The following is a 25,563-nucleotide window of genomic DNA, read 5'->3' as shown; positions in this document are numbered from 1 at the left end:
AAGCACAAAACCAACTTCGGTCCCCAGAACCCGGAAAAAAAAAAAAAAAAAAAAAAAAAGAAAGAAAGAAAAGGAAAAAGCACAAAGGTGGGATTGCTTGGGGGTAGAAGTATAACCAAACATACTTTGTAAAATATATTTTTTAATGTTGAAGGGAACTAATATTGGATTTGCTAAATATATGATTGAGTATAAGAATGCATGAAACACATGGTGGTCTCTGACATATTGCATCTAACTATCAATTAATAATACAGCACGTTTACTTTATCTTAAGTGGGGGAGTAAAATGCAGGAATTAAAGCAAAATGCTGTTTTGTTAAGTCTGAATATACTCATTTACTTGACTATGACAGTAAATGGATTCTTGCTGATTAATTATATTTGTGTTTCTTAGGCTAAAATAGGTTCTTATCTGGCTCACGATCTTGATACTATATAAAAATAAACCCTTGCAAAGCCTGTCTCCTGGTTTTGATAAGAGATAGATTTTAATATGCCATAGTCACCTCTTATCTTCAGGAGATAAATTCCAAGACTTTGTTGAATGGCCGAAGCTGTAGGTCAACCTACATCCTATATATATATATTGTGTTTGTCCCCATGCCTACATATTTGTGTTAAATTTAAGTTTCTAAGTTAGGTGCAGTGAGAGGTTGACAGTAATATCTAACAATAAATTGAATAATTATGACAGCATCCAGTAATAAAGTAACATGAATGTAGTCTTTTGGTTGCCCGAGAGCATATAGCTTACACAGTATGGGCCCCCAGCTAAAGCTGAGATAATGTAAATGTGAGAATGACCTGTGTAGAGGTCAAGTTTCATTTGGGAAAAGCTCAGAAAAAGTAGCAAAACAATATGGATTTACTGTTGGAAAATCAAAAGGAGTCATCTGAAATGTGGTCAATTGGTATCAATATTAGTAAAGATCCTAATAAAAATCTCTGTAAGCCATCAGTATTTAAAATGATGAAATGTCCTAACTAGATTCAAACCTATCGTTTATAAAGTGCTACTGTCAGAAATCATAGCTGTTTAGGGACCCTAGAACCAGCTTGTGTTGTATTGGTGATTTTTGATATCAGTTGTAAAGCTGCTTCAGTCATCTTCCCATGTATTAACGCGATGGAGCCCGTGGCATTAAGGAGCACCACAAACTACCGGCACAGTCCAGAAAGTAGATGCCAGTGTCTTCTAGGCACCGCTCCTCATCTGAAGCTTACGTAGTCCATCCATTTTCTGACTCAGATTTACCGCAAGGAGAAGTTCAGCGCAGCACTCATTTGATGAAAATCTGCACATTTGGACGCTGATTGTGCCCAAAGGCCCACATGGTAGGGTGCATTCTCCCAAGGATGGCATGGGTGGAGGTGGAGAAGCCTTCAGGAGGTGGTGGCTGGTTAACCATGGGTGAAGCCTCCCAAGCCGCACACCAACATAAACCTTTTTATAACTTGATTTGTCTCAGGTGTTGACTGTAGTGGCAGAAAGCTGACGAGCACATCAACCATTGTGTCTTACTCATGTTTAGTTAAGTAATCACACAGTCAGCGGGTAAAGGTTACTGCTAGTACATAGCTTGTTGACTTAGTAAAACGTCATCCCCTCTACTCAATGAAATCCTTATTACCTTTAAAAATTTGTGGCAAATTTCTGTTTATTGCATCAGCCTATACTTTTTAATGGTGACATTTTATTCTTCAAATATTGTTTCAGAGCCTAGCAGCTCTGTAGGAGCCACCAGGATCAGGTGTATTTATTTGTCATTAACTCCAAAGCTTCCATGGAAACTGCATGTCTTCTTACAACATGTAAGACAGTTTCACTTCATCTGGGTTTTCTTTGTATCATTTGGTTACATTCTTGATAATTTCATACCAACCCCTTCAGCTCTCTTCTATAGAATCTTGCAAATAGAATCATTTTGCGTAGGCTTTGAGTCTGAGAAGTTCAGGTTCATGAGTTGGCTATGTCCCTTTCTCCTTCAGTATTTATTAATTTCTTTAAGCTGATATTTTTCTCATTTGTACAATAATAACTTGTGAGGATGAAATGAGAGAATAAATGAGCCCGGGAGGTAGCTCAGTGGTGCCTCCACCTACCTCACAAGTGCAAGGGCGCGAATTTGATCCCTGGTACCCCCCCAAAAAAAGAGAGAGAATAAGCAATATGATGTTTAAAGTTAAATTTAAATGTATAATATTACATTAGCTAGAGTTTACTTGTATTTAATTACTTGTAGTGGTTTTTATTTTACTTAATATAATATCACTACATTATATTTCTGAACACCCTGATTATGCTACAAACATATGTATCCTATTGTTCAGAAAGTAAGTTTTAAGAGTAATTGGGGAAGACTAAGCAATAAAGCACTGGTCACCAAAATCTTTGGTGAGCCGTCCTGAGTACATTTTGGTGCTTAGTTTTATAATCAACACACTTACAGGATTTGGGCGTTTCTCAAAACTGCAAGAGATGAAAGATGAATTAAATACATGGGATTCTGAGAGAAAAGGTGACCTCTAGACAGACTGCAATAAAAATGCAGAGGAAACCGAAGTTGCTCCTTCAGAGCAAGCAGGATTGTACGGCAAGTTTCTGCATAGAGGAGAAAAAGGAAATAAGCCTAGGTCTTATTCAGATGACTGCTGTCAAATAAGTGAAACTAATGAGGTGCTGTGGCAAATTACTGAAGTTAAGTAAAGATAGGAAAGAGTAGAAATGTGCTTCATGAGGAAGAAGGCGAAACGGTCAGGCTATTTTGGCAAAACTGAAAGTGGAAAGCAAAACAGCCATAATTAACCTCTCAATGTGGTGAAAGGTAATAAATAAACTGAAATACCCTATGTAAAATGCATATGCTGTTTCCCAGCACCAGTATGTACCAAATGAAGGTTCACTGACATTACTACTACTGCTAATTAATATCATGAAAGGTTTACTTGTAAAGTAGCTCCTACGAGGAGAGAAAATATGTCCTCTGTAAATTGTTCTGCTTACTATGCACCAGGTTCTGTGTTAGCCGCTCACCAGGCCCTGTCTCACAGAGTGCCTACACGGCAGCCTTTCAGGAGGTTCTATTATGATGGCCTTTCTGTTGAGTAAACTGAGGTTTAGTGGATGCCTCACTCACAATGGAGAGCCGACCTGTGACCTCTGGCAGTCTGGCTGCTCCGGACCCATGCGGAGCATCTGACTGAACGCTTCCTCACCGTGAAGGCTGGAGTGAGAGGAGGTGCAGGTGGAAATCCTCCTGGAAGCTGGAACATGATCCGATTTAGTGTTCTCCAGAAAGGGAAGGACAGCAAAGCCAACGATAATAACAGAACCATTTTTCATTCTAAAGAAAGAAGACCTCATGAAGAAATGTTCACTCATGCAACACACAGATCCATGAGGGCATCGCCATTCTGTTACCCGCATTATATCCACGTGGGGACATACTATCACTTGAAACCTTCCAGTAATTACAGGATAAATAAAGAAGCAGTGAAAAATGTAGAAAACAGACTGTAGCATTTGTGACAGTGTCTGATTGCATCAGCGTGGTAAATTTTGTAACTTGAGTTTAAAAAAATGTTTTCTGAATGAAAAGTTCTTGCTCAAATATAATTGTGTCACTGAAGGCTGTTTGGGCATTTTCCATTTAAGTATGTATGTACTCCCAATACTCTTCCTGCTCTGCCTTTCTTTCTATAGTGCTTGTTTTTCTGGAGTACCACAGAACTGGGTTATGCAAGGCTTCCTGGTTGTCACTAACTTTAGCAGGAGTCGTATGGGGACGGGAACTCCTGTTTCATGCATTCCTATATCAGCAGACCAGGAGTGAGTGTCAGGCCCGTACTAGGCCCTCAGAGGACAGTTACTAAATGCACGAAAGGCACCTCTTCCGAGTTACAACAAGTCTGAATGCATGGACAGAGAACAAATTATTTTCCTTCAGAAAAGCCAACAGATTTGAGAAGGAATTTCTGGGGCCATTAGACTAGAAATAGTGGAGCACAGGAACGAAGCCTTCTACAAAGGCAGCCGGGGAACATTTGCCTAAGACAGCTCAGGCAGCTCTGTTCCTCGGGGGAAGTTCCATCCCATAGTGTTGTGCACTCAGATGTGAGGGCTCACAGATGTGCTGAGCCAGGGACTCTCCTACACCTGACAGGGCCGTGAGCCCCGATAAAGGAGGTGAGAAGTCAGCGTAACATCCCAATCCCCTAGGAATCTCATAGAGAGATGACCTCATAGAGAGAAACAGCTCACAAGAGGACTCTGTGTTGGTCGTTAGTTTTTCTACCCTCAGGACATCATGTACTTCTCTGTTTTTGTAGTTTTGCCTTAACATTTCCAAAAGAAGACGCCTGAATAATTTTGACATGACTTAGCTTAAGTAAAGACAAAAGTGTTTCAGCCACACCTACACAGATGTGATTTGGAGCATCCAAATCACAGTGCTCCGGAGGGAAAGGGGTGGCTGCTGTGAGTTCAGGAACCGAGTGGAATCAGGGAGCAGGGTGGAGATCTGAAAGTGGGGTGGGGGTGATGGGGCTGGGAGAGCTGAGCGTGCCTGCCTTCCCTCCGGGGTGTGTGTTCTTGGCAATGAGGATCTCTGGTCACGGGACACAGATACGCCCTTCTGTAAGTCAAGGGAAATGTGCACAACCTCGCTGTGTGGCAGCCTGAGGCATGCGTTCAAAGTTTCCTTGGTCTACTAGAAGGTCGTCAGTGCTCGGGAAGGAGTATGGGATTGTTTTGTTATCTCCCCCTCCCCACATGTCTATTCTGTATCCCAATTCAGCCCAGTGCACAAACTCCTCTCAGAACATTTTGGCTGTTTATAGGACAGCAAAGAATTGTCTTGACAGAAAACCTCCTCCTGATGTAGCAGAAGTCAGGATGGGTTCAAAGCAAGAATGAGCAGGCAGTGTTTTATCATGTGACCCCAGTGCACCATGATTTAGTGCTGATGTTTGTCCTTGCGTTTTAGGGTTCTTCACAGGGACTTACGGTGGGGAGCACCTAGGACAGGTGAGAGGCAATGAAGGATGTCGGCTTAATTCTTTGCTTATTCTGCACACTCGGCTGAGTAGCAAGTTTGTTCTTTTGGTTTTACAGGTGATGGTTCTAGATGTGGATATATTGTGGGTCTGATTCTGCCTCCCCTCATGGAGAATCACTTCCTTAGTTAAATGTTAATCAAAGTCTGATCATTTGCATTGTGGACTAGCAGAATACTTTCAGTGACTCTGGAATTGTCCAAAAACATTTGCCAAAAGTGTTACACTGGGCACACCTATAATCCAGCCACTTGGGAGGCTGAGGCAAGAGCATTGCTAGTTGGAGGCCAGCCTGGGCCACTTAGCAAGACCCTGTCTCGAAAGAAGTAAAAGGAGTGGGTGATGTAGCTCAGTGATTGTAAAGGATTCAATCCCTACTACTGTAAAAACAGTCTTATAAAACAGTGTATGAAATTTATTTTTTCATTAAAAAATTACATCAAAAGAAATTCTGTTTCACTTTGGTTATGCAAAAATCAGTTTCTAGTACAAAGTAGAATTAGGTGAGTGTGTGTGTGTGTGTGTGTGTGTGTATGTGTGTGTGTGTGCGTGTGTGTGTGCGCGCGCTATGCATTTCTTGGTGCTGCCTAAAATGGTCTAGAGTTTAAAAAAAAGGACTTAGGGTCCTTGCAACCTTCTTCAGCCCTTACAAGGATGTATCATGAAGGATCTGGGAAGCTTTTCCTAAATCTTAGAGGTGGATTTCTATGTTCTTAGAATTTCAGACCTGCCTCTTGGTAGTCAAAGCAGGCAGAGAGGGAGAGAGTCAACACAGCAAGTGGTAGAGGAAATGTACGAAGCTTTTCTTACTGAAATACACTTAAGCCGGTAAACAGCTTTCTAGCAGAGTTGAGCAACACTTATTCTCGCGGTTACTATGTCCCCATGCACCTGTGGGTGAGACCAGGAACCAGGGCAGAACTGCTAAGGGACTTAAAGAATTAGTGTCAATCTGGGGGCAGGAAAGGTGCGAGAGATGCGAAACACGCAGAACATTGAAGACAAAGCCTCCCCTTCCGGTTAGAAATACTGCCCAAGAGGCAAAGGAGGAAAACGTTTCTTTGAAACCATTGAGCTTGCTCTTCAGCGTCAAGGAAGGCAAATAACTTTTTCAGGAGCATCAGGGGTCTTGCTGAGTTCCACGTGGGTCTGTGGATCAGCGCGTCTTTCCCACCCTCCATGTTCTGTTCTCCGGAATGTGGTTCTCGAATCTGTCCTTTGTCAAGACCGAGTTGCTAGCGTGGAGAAATTGCAGTCGATTTCCCTGAGTCTGAAAGAGGAGTACATAGAGCAGATGGACATGTAAGGCTGCAGAGTACAACACGCTGGAGACCACATCCCCTTGGTAAGGGGCTGAGAGAGTCGGATGCCCAAAAGGGCATTTCCTTTTTGGAAGCTGAGGGAATTTTAGTCAAGGCTTCTTGGAAAGATACTTGTTTTGCGCTTGGACTTTGAGGAAGCTACACGATATTAGCACAGTGCACTTGGAGGAAAAACTATTTCAGAGAAAGGAATTATGACACCAGAAAAACTGGGTGCTTATCCAGGGGACTGGAGGAAAATCTGGCTAGAGTGCAAAGAAAGTTTGGGAATTTTTCAAAAGAGCAACAGTAAATTTCTATTTCCTTTAACTGTATGATTTCCTGTCAAGATGAAATGGAATTTAGGAGTTGGGGAATGGAAAAGGTGAAAGGTTTGTGTCGTCTCTCTCTAGTTCAATGTCATATGAAATACTAGGTCTTTGAGTTAAGAAAGAAAAGTTCACCACATCAAACTTTTGCTATATTGCAAAGGTATTCAGTCCAGTTTTACTCTTCACACTTTTTGGTAAGCCCTTTACTTGAATATAACCACCATTGCGGTAATTGGCTGGAGCATTTTCTTCAGGTTGACTCTAGAGGCTAAACAGTGGTGGGAGGGCCGGGGATTTAGCTCAGTGATTCCACCACCTGTCTCACAAGCACAAGGTCCTGGGTTTGATCCCCAGTACCAAACAAACAAACAAAACTAAACCAACCAAAACAGTGGTGGGAGTTATGAATCCCACCTCATTTTGGATGTTTAGGCTTTCTCTTTGCTGTGGTTCTGGGAGAGTTGTTAAATAAACCAGAAGGGAGCACATGGGTCAGGAGGAACAGGTTTAAGATTTCAGAGTAGATCTTTCCCATTTGTGCCAAAATGACTTTTGCTACCATTGAAGATTTGGAACCAATAAAATCTTATACAGCAACATTAGAAAATCTTTGCAGAAATAGTTTCTCTATCTTGATATAAGAGAAATGTTTACAGAGCTGGGATTTTTGTTTGCTTCTCAACTAACAACATGCTGCAGGTATACCTTCTTCCATCAAAGGAAACAATTGTAAAAGCTAATTCTTTATGAGGAATCAAAGCATTGTTGTATTCAACTGGTTATGAATCACCTCTCAATGTGGCTAGTTGTAAAACCACATATCAGTGTTGTTTAATATAATTTCACAATATTTCCCCAATTTTGTCATATTCAAATCCTCCAGCATGAGCAGGTACATAGCACATAAAAGCATTTCTTCCCTTAACAACTGTGAATGTTATCATGTTGAATATTATCATCTTTTGGCTAATTTAAACACAGTCTTGCCATTAGTGTTCCTATACTATCTGTTCTTTAAAAAAGCAAAAAAAAAGAATTTTGACCATCTCTGATCTTTTGGCAATTAAATTAATTTTAGCCATACATTGCTCAAGTAGAAAGAGGCCTAGAAAATAGTCGATCTTATTTAAAATGGAAATTCAGTCAAGGACTGAGAAATGACTTCCACAAGATGTTTGCGTCCCACAGGACATAAATTCACTGTTGAAATTTTGTGGTGATTAAAATTAGATGAGTAATACTCAGATTAAAAGTATTTTATAGATGAATAAAATCTATAAGGAGGGAGGGAGAGAGAGAGAGGCTAAATGACTTTCCAAATGGATACATATACTTAGCAGTAGAACTGGGCAGACCAAGCTTTCCTGGGCCACCATTATTTCTCTTACATTGTACTCAAGTCCTACACTCTCGGTTTCTCTGTGGTCCCCAAATCCATTCTCTTTCTTCCAGAGTAATAATCTTTTTTATTGTACCCAGGGCTGTTTAGCCAATGATGATGTTTCTTGTCTCCCACCCATGCACCTAGGCATGGACTTGTGACCCGGCCTTTGGCAGTCATGACTAGATGTGGGCTGTTCAAAGTCCTCACTGATGCCTTGAAGAATATCACCTCTGACTTGTGGGCTGAAATTGTGGCCAGGGGAACCCAGCTTCAGTTTTCTTTCAAGGAAGAATATTCAAGTGGAAGGTGCCATATTCCTGGATGAGCTCATAGAGCAAAAACACACCTTGGCCGGATGAGTGAAAAATAAACCCATAACTGCCTCTGGAGTGAAAAAATAAACCCATAACTTCACTGAGTCACTGTTTTTAGGACTTTGCCATAACAGACTAGGCCATTACTTAACATTACGCTGGCTCTTGTATGTTCTCTAAAGCTATGTAGTGTATTTTCTTCCCTTCTTTCTTGGCCTTCAGCATGTGTAAGTGTTCAGTGACAATAATACATTTCTACTTAGCACAATACCAGGCAGTGCCTTGGGTAGGGCTGAAGACGCTTTGTGCAACACTGCAGGAAAATGTACTACTGGGATCAGCACTTCCTTCCTGGCTGCTTGAGTTGGAGAATCCAGGAGAATATAGTAGGGTTGAGCAGGACAGAGTTTGACAAGTGGTTAAACATAAGTTGGAATTACTGCTTTATAAGCCAAAATTTTACATTCTTTGCAAACTATCAGCTGAAGGACATACACATATAAACATCAAGGAATGATCACATGGGTGTCTCATGCAATTTTATCAGCTTCTCCAAATAATACTGTTCATGGCCACCTCTCACTCAAAGCAGAAGAGTGGAACTATATTATCTTAAAATATCCTTGAATATTTTACAATTTTTATCTTATTTTACTTAATGAAAACTTTATAATAGCTTTCCTTCTTATTAGATTTTAAAGCGCATTTTCTATGGAAAGAGCATGAACACTTAAAAATTTAGAAAATTGCACACTACATTAATAAAGAGCATCTTGAGTCACATTTAAGGAGAATAATTTTCTGCCAGCATTAGAATTTCCAAAGGAAGTCTTGGGAAAACTATGGAATTCCGCTCTGGGCAAATTTCTCTAGTCTATAATGTAGTCACTGGCATTTGCTGAAGTTGAGCCCTCAGTGAGCTATCCTTTCCCCAGCTATTTAATTGAAACTAAAATACTTGACGGATTTTCTGATTTATTAATTCCACTGTACAGTGTACCCAGCTCAATTTGTTTTTCATTGCCAAAGCAAATTATTTTGTGTCCTTTTTTCCACTCATGTTTTTCAGCATTAAATTACCCTGCCATTTCTCACACTGAAAAGGACATGTGAAATGAACTCTGAGGTTTTTAGGGGTGGGGTTTCAAACTGTTTTGAATGGTTCTCAGTAGACATTTTGATTTTCTGAGTGTTCACAACAAACTTGAGCTGTAGCAGGAGGAAGAAAACACAGAGCTTCTCCTCCACTGATACAACTGTTCCTCAATTTATGACCAGGGTCATTAAAGCATCATAAATTTAAAATACTGGAAAGTTTTTTAAATGTCATTAATACACCTAATCTACTGAAAATCATCAGTCAGCAGCACAGTGCTCTGTAATGCGTTGTCCTTCTCAGCCATGGCTCCTTGCTGATGCCCAGCATGGCTAGAAGGGATTGCGTGAGGGCCCCTAGCTGAGGAAAAGATCCAGATTAAGAAATTATTATTACTATTGTTGTTATTGTGGTGCTGGGGACTGTAAGCAGAATCTGAAGAGCCATTTCAATTGAATACATAACCTTTTTCTATCATCATAAAGTCAAAAATGCTTGAATCCAACTATTGTTGACCTAGCCGCCTGGGTAGGATGTTTCCTTTTTATCTGACTTTAATCCTGAACTTCCTTAATTTTTTATGCCTGGCCTGGCTTTGGGCACATTGTCTTGTATTTAATTTTATATTATTAGTTAGTGGATCATCGTAAATCCAGAGATTCGAATTCTGCAGTAGCCATAACGAGGGAAAATAGATCCCTTTGTTTAGGGGATGGCAGCAAATAACAAGACAGCTAATTAAAACTCTTGAGAATTAAAACTCGCATTTTCTATAATTTTTCCAGTCTGTAAAGACAGAAAATAGTAGGAAAAAAGAAACCAGAATATTAAGCCAAATGCTTTTCTCTCCATCCTCTTAGGCCATTCAGCCTCTGTTTTGGGAAGGTTTTGACTGCTACTTGCAGCTTGAGCTCATGTGTTAGGTTGTGGCCACTTCTCTTGAAGTAGATTTCGAGCGTCTAATAGGTGTGTAGTTAAGTGAATAGTGCGGATTTTTCTCTCCACAGGTTTTCGAACTGCAGAACTCTGGCTCGCCTTGAAGGGATTTGAATATTTATAGTACTTAGATGCAGGCTAACAGATATAAAGTCTGAGTTTATTTCTCCTTATAAGAGCATGAGCATTTTATTTCCATGTACTTCTGCTACAGCTTCTCGCAATGAAATCTAGTCATAGGAAGGAAGAACAAAAAGTAGAACTGAGTTCAGTCATTTGGTGTCAAACTCCAGATGCCTCTCAGTTATTATCTTTCTTGCCCTCTACTATAGTAGGAGTTTTGACCTGACTAGAGCCATGAAGACAAAGGGTGCAGGGAATTTCACATTCCATAATTAAAGAAGACACAAAGCCCAGAAGAAAGTTAATACCAGGAGCTCAAAGCCATGTTTAGGTTAATGGCAGAAAGGGGAAAGAGGGTTGTCCAGCTTTGGCTAACTTAGATCCAGGACTTAAACTCTATTCTATCTGAAGCCCTAAGACAGGGTTCCTTTTCAACTGTGCTGTCTTGCTTCCGTAAATAGCTGTGTGCTAGAGCTGAATTGATGCATCAAATGTAACAGTATAAGATGTTTATGTATTAATCAAAGTTCTCTAGAGGAACAGAATCGATGGCAGATATATGTGCAGTTATGCAAGGGGATTTACTAGGAAGGCTCACAGGATCATATGTTGGAAAGTCCACAGTGGTGTCTGTGGGGTAAGAGGCAGACAAATCCACAATGGCCCTCGGCATAGTGCACAGCCCAAGAAGATGGAAGTTGGGCAACAAGAGGGATCAGGGATGTAGCACTAGTCTAAGGCCAAAGGCCTGGAAGCTCACTGTAGAGTCCCCTGTGTGGGTGCGGCTTGGAAGGGTAGAGGAACCGGAGACTGATGCCCAAAGGTGATGGTGGAGACTGGAGCTCTTCAGAAATGGGAACACTTTCTTTTTTCCTCTATTGTCCCATTCAGGCTACAAGCCTATTGCTCAGTGCTGCTCACATCTGGGGTGAGTCTTCCCTCCTGTGTGTCATCCACAGGCACACCCAGAACTGTGCTCCGTTAATCTCCTGGCATTTCTTAATCCATTCATGTTAACATCCATTAGTTAATGGTCCCAGTATAAATGGACGAGTATTGAATTTTGCATTTGGGTTCAAAGAAACAACTACTGAAAACGTGTGAGATTTAGATAAATAGTTGGCTATGTTAAAAAAATTGTTTAAGTTCAATGTTGCTCAACAGGACAAAGGATAGCCAGGGTTATGCCTTGAATAGGTTCAAAGCATCCCAATATAAATTACAAACAAGATGATAGTCTCATTTTTTACTGCTTGCTTATGCTTGAGTTTATCTTACATTTCAAGGGAAAATCTAGTAACTAAAATTTGTTGAGAAGAAAATAGAATGTTGGGAATGTGTGTCTTATAAGGAATAATGAAAAGAATGTCATGTTTTTAATGAGTGGAGAGGTAGCCTGTGTGGGTATCATGTGGATTATGAAAACTTGACTTTCTTTTAAATACATTTTATTCATGTTTAAAATCCATGACACGAGACTGCATGTTGGAAAAGTGTCATCTTCTTCCCTATTTTATATCTGTGTAGGTGACTCTGCTTGCTACATTAGTGTATGGCTGGCCAGTCACAGTGAGCAGGAAAAAAGAATTCCAAGAACTCACCGATGTGGTTGTGTTCTCTCCCTGACTATTAAAATAGTTTGAATAGTGCACCTTGGAGCAGTATTTTGACTTTGCCTTCTTGATTTTCTTCCGGGACTAAAGTGAGAGTTGTGAAAAGTAAGATTTAGTTCAATCATTCTGGACCAAATCCTGTGTGTCTCTCACTCATCTGTTGAGGAGGTCACAGCTGAATGGGCTGCAAGGAACAGGGCTTAACTGGAGAAACGGGTCATGGAAGCATGACCTTGGGGACTATATGTGACCCCCAGCCCTGGCCACTGTCCTTTCCCCCTGATCTCTCTGTTTCCTGGGTGGCTATGAGTTCAGCAGCTGTCCTCATCCACAACTTTTCCACCATGATCTTTGCTTTGGAACCAGTGAACCATGGACTGAAACCTCTGAAACCATGACCCAAAGTAAACCTTTCCTCCTTTAAATTGTGAGAAGCAGGATGAAACTAAGGGGCATGTTCCCACTGAGCCCCATCTCCAGCCCTTTTTATTTTTATTTTTATTTTGAGACAAGGTCTTGCTAGGTTGCCCAGGCTAGTCTCAAACTTATGATCCTCCTCCCTCAGCCTCCCAAGTAGCTGGGATTATAGGCATGTGCCATTATTCCAGACTCCTATGCTTTGGCTCAGGATCACTTTAAAATATAAAAAAATTGCTGAGGATCTAACAGTGTGATTTATGCATCTCAATACTTACTGTAGTAGAAATTGGAATGTCAAAATTTAGAAGTTCCTTTTAATCCATTAAAATAATAACGAACCTGCTATATATTTACATAAATGACATTTTAAAAATGATATATTTCTGAAAACAAAAAACTTAGAAGGGTGACAATATTTATTTTTGTTTTGCTAATTTACTTTGTATTCACCTTAACAGAAGTAAGTAAATTTGCATCAGGCTTCCCGGAACTTCTGGAAACTCTACTATATTCTGGGACAAAGTCAGATAATATCTCGGTAGTACTATGAAATTATTTTTGACCTTACACCTTCCTTGAAAGGGTTCCAAGAACACCCCAAGACCCTCAGAACGCTACTTTGTTTTTTTGTTTCATTTTGATTTTTTGAGACAGGGTTTCACTGTGTAGTTGAGACTGCCTTTGAACTCACTATGTAGCCCAGGCTGGTCCCGAACTCACAGCGATCCTCCTGCCTCAGCCTCCTGAGTGCTGGGAGAACACTATGAAAAGCAATATTCCACATAAGTGTATGTTTTAAAACCTTTTAACTATGTCATTTTCGTAGTTACTGGTGAGATGCTGTATAAAATATGGCCATTGGCATTCAGTGAAGCTCTTCTCATCAAATAAACTAGTGATTGAGACTTAGATAATTTGAGTGAAAGATTGGCTCTAGTGCTGCATGTAAATAAAAAGTATGAGTGTGTGTGTGTGTGTGTGTGTGTGGTCACCAGTGTATATTGTAGATGTGAAATGGAAATGCATCCCTCTGTTAAATAATAGAAAATGAAATAATAGGGACCACCTAAAACATTTCTTATCATTGACTGTTTTTTCCTCTGTCTGGGATGTAAAAGTGCTGAAATGTATTGAGGTTACTTGACACAAAAGTGAAAGTAAAGTGGATATTGCTTAAAATAGGAGAGATGGCTTTTCACAGTCGTAGAAAGAGTGTCACCAGGGGGTGAGTCATCCACAGACAACATTAGTGCTGAACTGGCCAAAAGAAATGAGCAGACAAGAGTTTGAATTACTTCTGGCCGGCCCACATTCTGTCATGTGTAATTTTTTAATTGTATTGTGCAGTGCAGTCCTGTGAAGGAACGTGCCCATCACTCTGCCTCTGACAACGCGACATGCTTTGGTGTCCACCAGTGAGAAATTATTAATGGATTTGCTCTAGTTAAAGTATCCACATTTTGAAGAGCTTTCCTTTCATGCTTTGATTTTGCTTTAATTTTTTTTTAAAAAAGAAGCTAGCAGACGGAGTCATCCAAGAGTATAAGGCCATATTGTTTAATAAATATTTATTGAACCGAATTTATATCAAGGGTGATAGGAATTTTACTCCCTGAGAATTCTAGGAATGTTAAAATGATTGTGAAATGATTCCCGTGTATCTAGAACTTGCCATACATTACAGATTTAACTTTTCAGGTAAAGTTCTTTTTTCTCTGTTGATTGATTTTTACACCCTGTTTTGGAGCCTTCTAACCAATGATTAACATTGGACAGGAGTGGATCCCCTACAGCAGGATGCGGTAGCTGAGTAAGGTGGGTATCCAAGGAGGTGGGTATCTGAGGGAGAGAGCGGGAGAGAAGCAGGTAGGCGAACAGTATTGTATTACAGCACAGCCCTGTAGCCGGTTAGGGAAATTCACTGTAGACTGAGTGACACAAGGTTAGGGAAATGGAACAGAGAAAGGACAATGCTGGGGAAGGTCACACGTGCACGGGTCTAGGTGGCCAGGTGACTGGCAGCTGTGGAGAGGAGGGACTTTGGGACGGGCTTGACTGTACCTCGAGGAGGCGGAGAGAGAGGGAGTGAGGCTAATAGGAACCCAGGAGACTTGAGTTCCTAAAATCGCTGTTATGGAGGGAGATGAGGTACAAGTGAGGCAAGATGCTGTGTTACTTAAAGAGTGTACCGGATGAGAGTGTAAAGAACAGCAGCCGAGTCTGCATCGGGGTTTTAGAAATGCTCAGCAACCTTCTCTGGAAGGTCCTACTTCGAAGGAATGTCAGCTTTTAGAAACATCAATGAAATAATTAAGAGTCGTTTGATACAAACCTGTTTTTAAGTGAAGCCCATGGTTTGCTCTTGCAAATGGTGTTAGGAAAAAAAAATGGTATAGACCTCTGGGAAATATCTGTATGATAATACAGTGGAGTCCAAATTTTGACTGTTTGATGTATCCGAAAGGCAATTCAAGGGCGGTGTTCATCTTTCTCCTGGTTGATGATTTTAAAGGTCTTTGTACAATGTTGAAAAGGTAACACCCCTTTTTAAAATGTCTGTTCTTTAAAGTTATATGGTGACTGGAAGACTCTTTTCATTGCAGTTATTTTTATTTCTCTTAATGGCCTTGCCCCTCTTGCTATTAAACATGTGCTTGGGGACTTGCTCTAGCTCACTCAAGCCGCTTGGGCCCTGCCGAACGTATTAGCGTACCATTCATTAAATGACTCATTAATTGTTTCCAAATCACGAGGGCCTATTTAATCACTTGCAGAAGCTATGCAATTAAACGGGGTGTTCTAGTGCCCTCAAAACTGTATCCTCGTTTCACGACTCAGAGGGGCTTGGAAAGGGAATTGACTAAGTGACCACAAGCTTGCCAGGGTTAGAAAGTGCAGCGGGCTACGTTTCTTGTTCGCCATCTTTCTTGTTCCTAATCTGCAGCCTTCCCAATAGGACTGGCTGGGTCTGACAACTGTGTGTCAGAAGTACAAAAACTTGTGAAAACATAGTAATTTCAAGGCATCATGTATTTCTCAGCTTTAATTTTAGACATCTTACAGGCAGGAAGAACAGACCCAGCAAGACCTTTGTAGCTGGTGCCTGATGCAGCCTCCGTATCATGCCAGCATATAATTAAAACGAGTGCTTCTACTTGTGTGTGGTGCTGCCCTGCGTCTTGACCTTTTTCTCTTTCTCACTGAATTTTCAGTAAAATGCTATGGAGTTGGAAGTGTTTAGCCTAGGAGTTACAGATAAAGCGATGGAGATTCGAGCAGTTAGAGGTACGGTGAGGGGTTAGGGTGGGGGTCCCAGTGGGCACAGTGGGCTCCGGAGTTACTTCTCGTGGGTTTTTCCATCTGAGCTCGTATTCTCTTTGGGTCATTCATTCATTCCTCCTCTGGTTCCGAGCGCTCCCTCTGTGAATAGCTTGGCAGCCTACTGAGAGTGAAGGGAAGGACTTTTAACTTTTGGAGGGGCTGTGGGCTGCCTTTACTTCGGTCACACTTTATAATCACCACAGAGAGCTTTTGCTTTTAATCGAAGATCACTGAGTCCTGCTTTTTTTAAATTTTTTTTGGTATGAGGGATCGAACTCAGGACTTTGTGCTTGCAAGGCAGGCGGCGGAACCACTGAGCTAAATCCCCAGCCCCTAGCTTTTTAAACCGGATTATGTAGATGTACACAGTTGATAAGTTTGCAACACGGTTTGCTGTGCTGTGGTGCTTGTGCACATAGTTAGATGTCCGCGCCTGTGTATGTAACTCCGACACCCATGCGGTGCCCACCACTTCTAAAAGCTTTAAATACATGTAGCCACCTAGAAATATTCTGCTCCAGGCAATTCACTTTGCTTTTCTCTTTGCTGTGTTGACGCTGAAGTTTCTTTCTTTCTGAAGTTTCTGTCTCCTCCTGTTTTTCAGTGTCAGGTGCTCAAGCCAGGACCCATGCTGGGGGAGAGCCCTGCCCCCGAGCCAGCCCCCGCAGGCACCCCCTATCCGTGGCTTTTCTCCTCATTGTGCCCTGTTCTGTTTTTCCTATACCATCCTCTCTCTCTCTCCATGTATATATCTTCAATTTTTTTTTTTCTGTCTTAAATCTTTGCCTGTCTCCCACCCAGCAGAAAACATAACTCCTCAGTTAAGGAGTTAATGGAAATATGTCACCTTCTCCTTTTAAAAATATTGGGCAGTTAGTATTTCTGTTCACTTGATAGCAATGCCAAAAATACAGTATTATAGTAATTCATGTGTCACTCCATGTGGGTAAAAGCACATTATTTCTTGGCTTTCATTTTCTGTGTGCTGATTTAAATTCCTTTCACCCCTGGCTTCTTCCCTTTGCCCCCTCCTTCCCGTCCCTCCCTTCTAGCCCTTTTCTCCTGTTTGCCTTCCATAATCTTTCATAATTGCTGTTCGCATTTACTGAATTGCCCCATGGACCTTTGAATGGCAGTGCCACAGAGTCTGATACAGGATGTGCTATTTTCTGAGGTGAGCGGCCGATACCTCACCTACCTACTGCAGGGACAGTGGGATGAAAGCTCTGGGTCCCAACTTCTGCCTCCTCCTTAAAAGCTCCTTGCCTCTTCCCTACAGATTTAGGTCTCCTGGCTTGGGCAGGTGGGGAACTGCTGGGGTCATTACTAAGCCAGGCATCATTAAGAAAACTTCTCTTTTGCTTCCTAAACTAATTCTGTTTAGCTGCTACAAGTTACGTTTGAAGTAAAACTCAAGTGTAATAACTAAAGAATTGGTTTTACCTTCCAAGTTTTCAACAAAGCAAATGCCAAATGTGAAATTGCTTCTTTGATTTAAAAAAAATTGGGTTTTCATTTTCACAGAGTAAGTTGAGAGCCTACTGAAATAAAACGTGGTATAGCTTTATTTTCATGTTAGAGAGTTCTCTCTTAATGACTTTGCTTGTTTATGCAGGGAAAAAGAACTCATACCAAAGATACTTCCTTGGTTACAGAAAACAGGGAGTTTTGAATCCCAGAATATGCATATTGATAGTACAAAGAAAATTTCAGATCACATTAATACTTACTATGAAAGAATGTTGTGGCCTTGGTACTTTGAAGGTACTTGATAAATATTTATAAACATAACAGTAGCTATTACTTAGATATTTCTTTTACTATGGACCAGTGAGTGTCAAAGGGCTCTTAGTTAATGTTTATAACCACTTAAATGGTGCTATTACTGTTTCTGGTTAGATGAGAATCTGGGACATGGTGAACTGGAATGACTTAATTTGTTCAAAGTCACTTAGCTAGTTAGAAATTAAAGTAGGATTCAAGCTCAGGCAGCTGACCCCCAAGTTTAACTTTTAACCACCATGCCTTACTGCTGCCACAGTGCAGACGAAGGCCTTGTCCCAAATTCACGTTTCAAATGTGTCTACTGAAGCAACTTTATTCACGAAGACTTCAGATATACAGTTACAACTGTGACTCCAGACAAAAATCACTGGATTCTGTGCACGTCATCATGGTGTCAGTAGCAGCTTTACGTTGTCGTGATAAAATACCCAAGGTAATCAACTCCAAAAGCAGAAAGGATTATTTTAACTCATTGTTTCAGTCCAGGGTTGCTTGATCTTCCTGCTGCTTTGGGCCAGTAGCAGTACAGTTCATCATGGCCAGCATTGTGACTGACATCTAGATGTGCCCCCAAAGCCTCATGTGCTTATAGGTGGGGCTTTTGCAAGGTGGCTTGGTCATGGATGTGTGATACTGGATTAAAGGTTCAGGCCTCTGATTGGATCAGCATAGATCAGGGTGTGGCTGAATGAATCTCCTGGAGACAGAAGCCCCGTCTTGGGTGTGGGTGGCACCATCCAATAGGCTGGTGCCCTGGAGAGAATATAAAGAAAGGGAAAGAAGGGAGGTGGGCTCCTCTTGCTTCCTGTGTTCCTTGCCATGGGCTGTTTCTCCTCTGCAATGCGCCTCTGCGCTCCTGACTGCCCTGGAACCACTGACTATGGACTGAAACCTCTACAAATTGTCAGGTAAAATAACTTTCTTCTTTAACTTGTGGGTTTTGGTTTTTGTGTCCCAGCTGCAAGGATGCAACTAAGAACATAGAGCATAGTTTAGAGGACTTTTGTTCAACTCATGGTGGCAGGGAAGCAGAGAAACACCGGAAGTAGCCAACATCACTTCCAAGGCCACATCCCGGCTGACCTCACTTCCTTCTCCTAGGCCCCACCTCTTAAAGGTTTCTCATCCTGCACACTGGGACCAAGCCTTTAATATGTGAGCTTTGGGGGCTATGCAAGCTACAGCAGTCATGTGTAGCTATATTGATTATTATGAATTCTTAACTCAGGCAGTTGCTATTACTTCACTTTTAGCCATGAAAGCTCAGTCCTATGCTAAGGATAATTTAAAGGAGATGGTTTCTATACAGAGAGGAAGTATTTTTTTATACTTTGATGTTTCTTCTGTTGTTTCTCTTAAACTGACACCACGTTTGATTCTTATATCATGAAACAATAAATTTTGATGTTCTTGGCTAGTCTATCAAGGCAGTAAGTCTCAGTAACAATTTGTTAATGTCTAAATAAAATTCATGGTTCACAGAACAAGCCAAGCACAATGTCATTCCGTAGGAGAAGAACTTACTTCTTCCTTATTTTGGCCTAGTTAGATGGCTTTGGCCATTGCTACAGTTCACCATTGCCATCACAAAGACAGTACTTAGGCTGGCCAAGTCAATTCTGTGTTTAGAGTCCTATGTGCATTTTATCTTACATCTTCAGAACGTGGCTCTCACTTTCATCATTGAAGAGGAATAATCCTATTTCGAGATGCTAATCTGGGTAATCATATTTTACTAATCAGATTAGGCCTCTTTCAGGCTCTCTTAGGCATAATATAAGGCTTTAATAGAAGGGTTACAGTCACTGTAATTACGACAAGCACACGTTATTGGGAGTCCAGGGTGTTTGTGATTTAAAATTTTACATTTCTCAATATGAAAACATATTGTTGTGCTGAATCCTAAGTCTCACTTTGTTTTCTAAAATGAATCTGTATCTTTATGCTTGTAAGAAGTTCTACGGAGCACTTAGGAAAAAAAAGTAACATACTTACTTCATTGGTTGAAATAGTTGATGGCTTTTATAATGAAGTGATCTGTGGGCTAATATTTATGTAGCAACTTCTTGTATATGCATTTTTATAGCGCTCATTCTCAAAGTCCTAAGTGCCTTTAGGAAGCCTAATAGCATAAAACATTAAGGGCAGTTTCCCTGTACTAAAGATTGGCCATGAACTCCGGTTAGCGATTCCAAATATCAGGTGGAGGTTCTGTTCAAAAGGTGAGTCTGTGACCAACACAGCAATGGCTCCTTTTGTGAAGAAGCAATCCTTCTGAAATTAAGAGCTGTGTTTTCGATGTGTATGTAATTAGCAATCGAAAATTACATGCTGTAAGTGACATTCTCTACTTGGTGAAACAAGCCTTTAAGCATCAGCATGTCAGAAGAGCAAATGGCAGCTGGTCTCAGCTGAACATCTTTCCTCAGACCTGGTTTCTATCTAGAAGACCCTTAACTGATCTTTGAAGGAGAAACCTGACTATTCATTCATGATAAGCTTTAGTAAGTGAATTGGACAGCGGGTGGCCAAATATGCAAACAGCTCAAATCCTTTGAAACCACTTTAGTACCCAGGAAGGCCCACTCATGAGATGAGAGGTCTGAGATACAGGCACAGGGAATTAAAGCTCCCATCTCTAGGAGGAGAATCCTGTCTGGGCCCAGAAGCACAGGAGCAGGGATGTGGAGCACCCTTCTGACACATCCCGGGGAGGGAAAACTTATGCCCTCGTGAGAAAGGAAATGTCTGAGATCTCCCACATTCTCTGGGATCACAGGAATCCCTGGGAAACCAAAGAACTGACGCGTCCCATTTTTTAATACAATCCTAAGAAATTAATTTGTTTCTCACCTTGTTCTGTAAGTGTAGTGCGCAATTCTCTTAGAAGTCAAAGTCCCAGAGATAAGAGATTCATTTACTTTCTACCAATATTCATATAAAGAATGATTGAAAAATATATGGAATATTCAATTTTTTTAAAGTTTATTCCAGCAAAAGATACATTGTCATGAATCCCCTTTTAGTTGCTTCCCCTGCTTCAAATGTATTTGCCTCATCATTCTGGACCCTTTCTGAAGCAGTTCTGAAAGTCCTGTTTCGTGTGTTAATGAAGTGTGATAAAGAAATATGGAGAATGTTGCTAAGTGCCATCCAATCAACATAAAGGCAGACCTGTAAAGACATGACAGTGTGTCCTCATCCACCTTATTCATTGGCTCTGGCACCTTGTGACTTCTCACACTTCTTCAAAGTCCAAATGACCATGAAAGGTCAATGTCTTGAATAGACTCAGGTCATTGAGGCCACCACGACAGTGCAACTAAAGACGCTCAGGAAAATGGGACTTGTACAACTGCTCCAGAAAGTGGCAAGGATGATAGGTAAGTGTGTTCAAAGCAAGACTGAGGTTTTTGAGAGGGATTAAGATTTTGGTGAACATCCATGTCATTTCTATGTCCCTTCGCATGCCCAGAAGATGCCTGGTCCTGTCATGCTGTGCTCTGGTTTGCATCCCACCCCCATAATAACTCCCCACCTATAACTGTCATAAATACAACCCTAATTTCCATGGTTCATGACTTCCCCTAAATTATAAGGGAAGCATTCCAAGAGAAATGGACAAGTGAATGTCCCTTCACCCTGTTTTGTCAAAGAAGGAAGCCCATTTCAGAATCAGCAGAGCGATGGCGTCACACAAGGGAACTCCAGGCTAGGCCAAGGTGGCCAAAGCTTTAGTCAACCCTGCCATCTTTCTTTCCCCTTCCTTTACCCCAAGCTCCAGTTGGAAAGACACACATCTGTTGCGAGCCGGCGATGCAGAGCACTGTCCAGCAGTGCCTCAAACCTGAAAGAGCAGTGGGGTGGAGATGGGGCAGAGAGAAAGGAAGGACGCCAAGAGTGTAATCAAGGTGACGTTTATTGCCGGCAAGCGTCAGCCTTTTAAAGCAAAAAAACCCACAAACTATTATGGGATGGGGTTACCATAGTAACTGAAAGTTCACACAGGAAAAGAGCAAACAGGCTCAACAAAAACAACCCACCTTGGGTAGTAGTAACCCGGACAACCACACATCTGAAGGTCAGAGACAAGAAACTGCAACTTTCAGGAATTACACAAAGGAAACACACCACCTGCTAAACTGGAGAAATTTAACACATACGGAGTTACTAAAGTTAACAATACTTACAACCAAAACTCATGATCCCCACACACATCCATTTCTCCTCCCCCTTAAACCTGTGATCCTAGCTGAAAAGGTCTTACTACAGATATTTAGAGATGGCTCGTCGGGCCAAGTCTAGGAAAGCAGCCTGAGAACTAACTGCATGACCTAACCTTTATGCACACAATGAAGTGAGACAAATTCTTGTTCCCCTTTGTCACCAGAAAGAGCCAAAGAATCATGCATGGGCAGGGAGGAGCAATTTAGAACTTGAATATTGACACTAAGCTGGGTTGCATCTGGCTAAATTCGTATGCTTTACTTGCTGTGTGACCCTACCCCAGTTACTTAACTAGTTTTTCTTTCTCCAATGGAAATGGGACAGCCTAAGTAGATGCAAATGGGAATTAGAGAAAATATGGAATAAAAAATGCCAAAGTAAGGCTGGGAGCCTTATGGTTGGAAGTGGTGTTTGCAATGAAAATCTATGAGTGACATTTCTAGGCAATCATTTAATAGCATTGGGGTTTTAATTTTGCCTTTTCTGATGCCTAAAGCAAAAGAAGAAATAAGCAGATATGTAGTTCCCAGTGTCTGTTAGAAAGTACCCGCCATTCCTTTAAAATAAATAAAAGTTTTCCTCAGTCCTTAAGCAGTCATTATGTTTCATGTCTTCAGATAGAGCTGTGGTAGACAGAATCCTCAACTATATCTGTATAGTTTAGCAAATAATAGCTATCCCGTGAGTTTTCTGTATTAGTCTCTCAGTGCAAGCCAAGTACCTCTGCCATTAGGAAAATATTTGAATGAGCAGGTAGGAATGCTAGATTTGTGATGACATCTTTTAAATTTACAGACCACTTCATAGAAAGGTTAGCCTTCACTTACTGTCTCGTAGAATAGGAACAGCCTCCTGCCACCTATAGGCTTTATGTCACCAAATGTACTCTTGCGGGATGCTTTTTGGGCGGTGTCAGATGCCCACAATCCATCAGGTTGCATTTATACAGTAGGTATAGGTGGTAACATAAATCTCAGTGGGCAACAGAACCTAATGGTCTCTGATTGATTCACTATACTTTTTACTTTGTTGGTAAATGAGCTTAATTTCTTTTCTACTTTGTTGATGATAATTAGTTTATAGAGGGGTTCATGGATTGTTTTCAGCTGAGCCACAGCAAAAACACCAAAAGGTCAGTGGAAATGATCCAATTAAAGGGCAAAATAAGCATGATCCAAGCATCCAGACATCTGATGGCTTGGGTTTATTGAGAGATATTAAGCTTTTGGATAAACTATTTATATTTAAACCATGCTTCATAAATAATATTTTCCCTACTGAGTTCTTGACTTTGTGAAATAAGCAGTTGAAGGTTAGATTATCTTGTAAGAGATTTTAAAAAAAAGACATTCTTAGTAATTAATTTAGGGAAGACACACATTCTTAAAGAACCAGAAAGTGTATGAGGAGGTGGGAGAAGTGATGTTGTTCTGCCAAAGTTGAAAGTCCTAATAACATGTGTTTTTTGGATGTAACACAATCATTTACATCTGCATGGACTTGTGAGTAAATTTTGGCTCAGTAAGTAGCTCTTTTCAAATGTGTTAGCATGAATTCTTCATTTGCAACAAGTACCTTGTAATGACAAAATAGTAGATTTTTTTTTGTGATGCCATTCAATAAAAAGTAAATAAATTTGGGGCATATCCTCCAAATATGACTTAGTTTTTCAATATGTCATTTGAAGACAGTTTTTCTGACAGTAGTTGGCCAATTGTTTATGGATATCATTCCTAGCCCTTCATTTATTCAACAAATATTTATTCTAATTACATTCCCAGGCATATTTCTAAGTACTAGGGAATAAAATTGTGAAAGAAATATTCACAAGTCCCTACTTCAGGTAACTTACATTCTAATGATGGGAGACAAACAAAAAAAGTGAATAATAGGCCATGTCAGGAAGCGGTGAAGCAAAATAAAATTGAGGGAAAGGACTAAAGTGTGTGTGTGTGTGTGTGTTTCGATGTAGGTTTTATTTTGATTCTGGTATGGCAAAGCCAACAAATTAGGAAATAATTGCCACTGCAAAGATGGCGCTGGTTGTGCTAAGAGATCCTGGAAAAAAGGGGGCCATGCCGTGCCACCCACCACTGCAGTGTGAAGGAACAAGGTCAGCAGGCAAGCAAATGTGGACAGGAGCCTTTATTTTGGTTTTGCAGGAAGAAACGAGTGAGTCGCAGTGAACAAGCTTTGGAATGGCAAGTGTGAATGACGTCAGTGGACTCTGAGGTTGGAGGGGATGCTCTTAGTCATGTGCAGTGTGATTCTGGGGTTAGAAGAGTCGGAGGATGTGATCCCGAATGTCAGTGCTCTGTACAAGAAGTGGCTGGAGATACAAGCTCCAGATTGGTTTTCATAAGATGTGCACACACACCAGAGGTTGACTGTCTGGGAACATGCTAAACCGGAGGGACATTCCCTGCAGGATCAGTTAGGCTCCAGATATCAAAGCAGCAAAAACAAAACCAAAAGAAAAAACAGAATATCTTAATACAGCTTCTAAGTGTGTGTTGTGGCTCTGTTAAATAGGGTGGTCGGAGGAGATGTCACATAAAGAGGATATTTGGGCAGTGACCAGAGAAGGTTATAGAAGGAGCCATGCAGATATCTGGGCTCCAGGCTCCATGAAAAAAGGTGGTCAACTTCAGCCCATTATGAAGCAAATGTCTTGAGATTGGAGCCCTCCTGGCTTGTCAGGAAACAGCAAGGAGACCTGTGCAGTTGGAAGGATCTGTAAAGGGAAAAGCCAAAGATAAGCTGAGGGACAGAAGGTCCACAGGGAGATCACACTGACCGAAGGCACTGTAGGGACTTGACTTTTGTTCTGGGTTGGTTGGGAGCCACAGGAGGGTTTGAGCAGATGAGCAACACGATCAGGCTTACATTTTTAATAGCATCATTCTGGCTTCTGCGCTGAGAACGAGCCACGAGAGGGAGAAAGTGGCAACAGAGGGCTTGGGTGAGAGGCTGTTGTAACAATTCCGGCGTGAAATATGGTTTCTGGAGCCCAAATGGTGCTGGGAAAGGTTGTGAAAAATGGCCAGATGCAGAGTCTGTTTTGAAGGTAGAGGTCCATGACTTTGGGCAGATTCGATGAAGGCGTGTGAGGTGCGTGACAGCAGGGAAGCACAGGCTGCTGTCATCTTTTGCACACCTTTGCACAAATAAGGGAAAATACTCCCTCAGGGACATTGCTGTCCTGGACATCTTGTTTTGAGGAGAGGCACAGGAGTCAGATTTCAACCCCTCACTTGAGTTCTTGGCAAGAGTTTTTGGCAGTGCACACACTGTGTAGTCATGTGTGGCCAGTCCATCACCTAAGAATTTTATAATTTCTTTTACTTTTCATCAGGGAAGTATGCGGCCAACAGCTCAGTAATTAAAGGCAGTCAACTTCAGAGACATAGCAAGATAACCACCAGTTAAGATTCATTGTAGCATGTTAACCATTTTGCCATAGAAATGTGTTTATTAAATTTGTTCTTTGATTTTTAGGAGCTAGAGTTTTATTTTCATGAGTGCTCAGAACCTGAAATTCTGGTCCTGAATGATGGTGCTAAGTCTATATTATCATTTCCTTTCAGAGTCTAGCCGTTTGTACTTCTAGTGAATAGAAGATGCTGAGGACTGGGAATGTAGCTCAGTGGTAG

The 25,563-nt window shown here is 41.1% G+C and overlaps 1 protein-coding gene across 2 annotated transcripts in view; it reads left to right on the top strand.

Annotated features, from left to right (window-relative positions):
- Plxdc2 (plexin domain containing 2) overlaps positions 1-25,563 on the top strand; it is a 407,901-nt gene that overhangs the window by 44,369 nt on the left and 337,969 nt on the right. Inside the window, exon 1 of one of the 2 annotated variants that reach the window (XM_019205160.2) lies at positions 15,826-15,862. The exons of the other annotated variant lie outside the window; for it this stretch is intronic. Within the exon in view, the coding sequence (XP_019060705.1) occupies positions 15,841-15,862 (22 nt within the window). The 5' untranslated portion in view covers positions 15,826-15,840. Of the gene's footprint in view, positions 1-15,825; positions 15,863-25,563 lie in introns of those variants that run through there. 2 annotated transcript variants of the gene reach the window in all.

Source organism: Fukomys damarensis, unplaced genomic scaffold (genome assembly GCF_012274545.1).
Source record: "Fukomys damarensis isolate Sample0158 unplaced genomic scaffold, DMR_v1.0_HiC HiC_scaffold_37, whole genome shotgun sequence".
NCBI lineage: Eukaryota > Metazoa > Chordata > Mammalia > Rodentia > Bathyergidae > Fukomys > Fukomys damarensis.
Note: the sequence above shows the minus strand (reverse complement) of the source record. Positions and strands in the feature narration are given on the sequence as shown.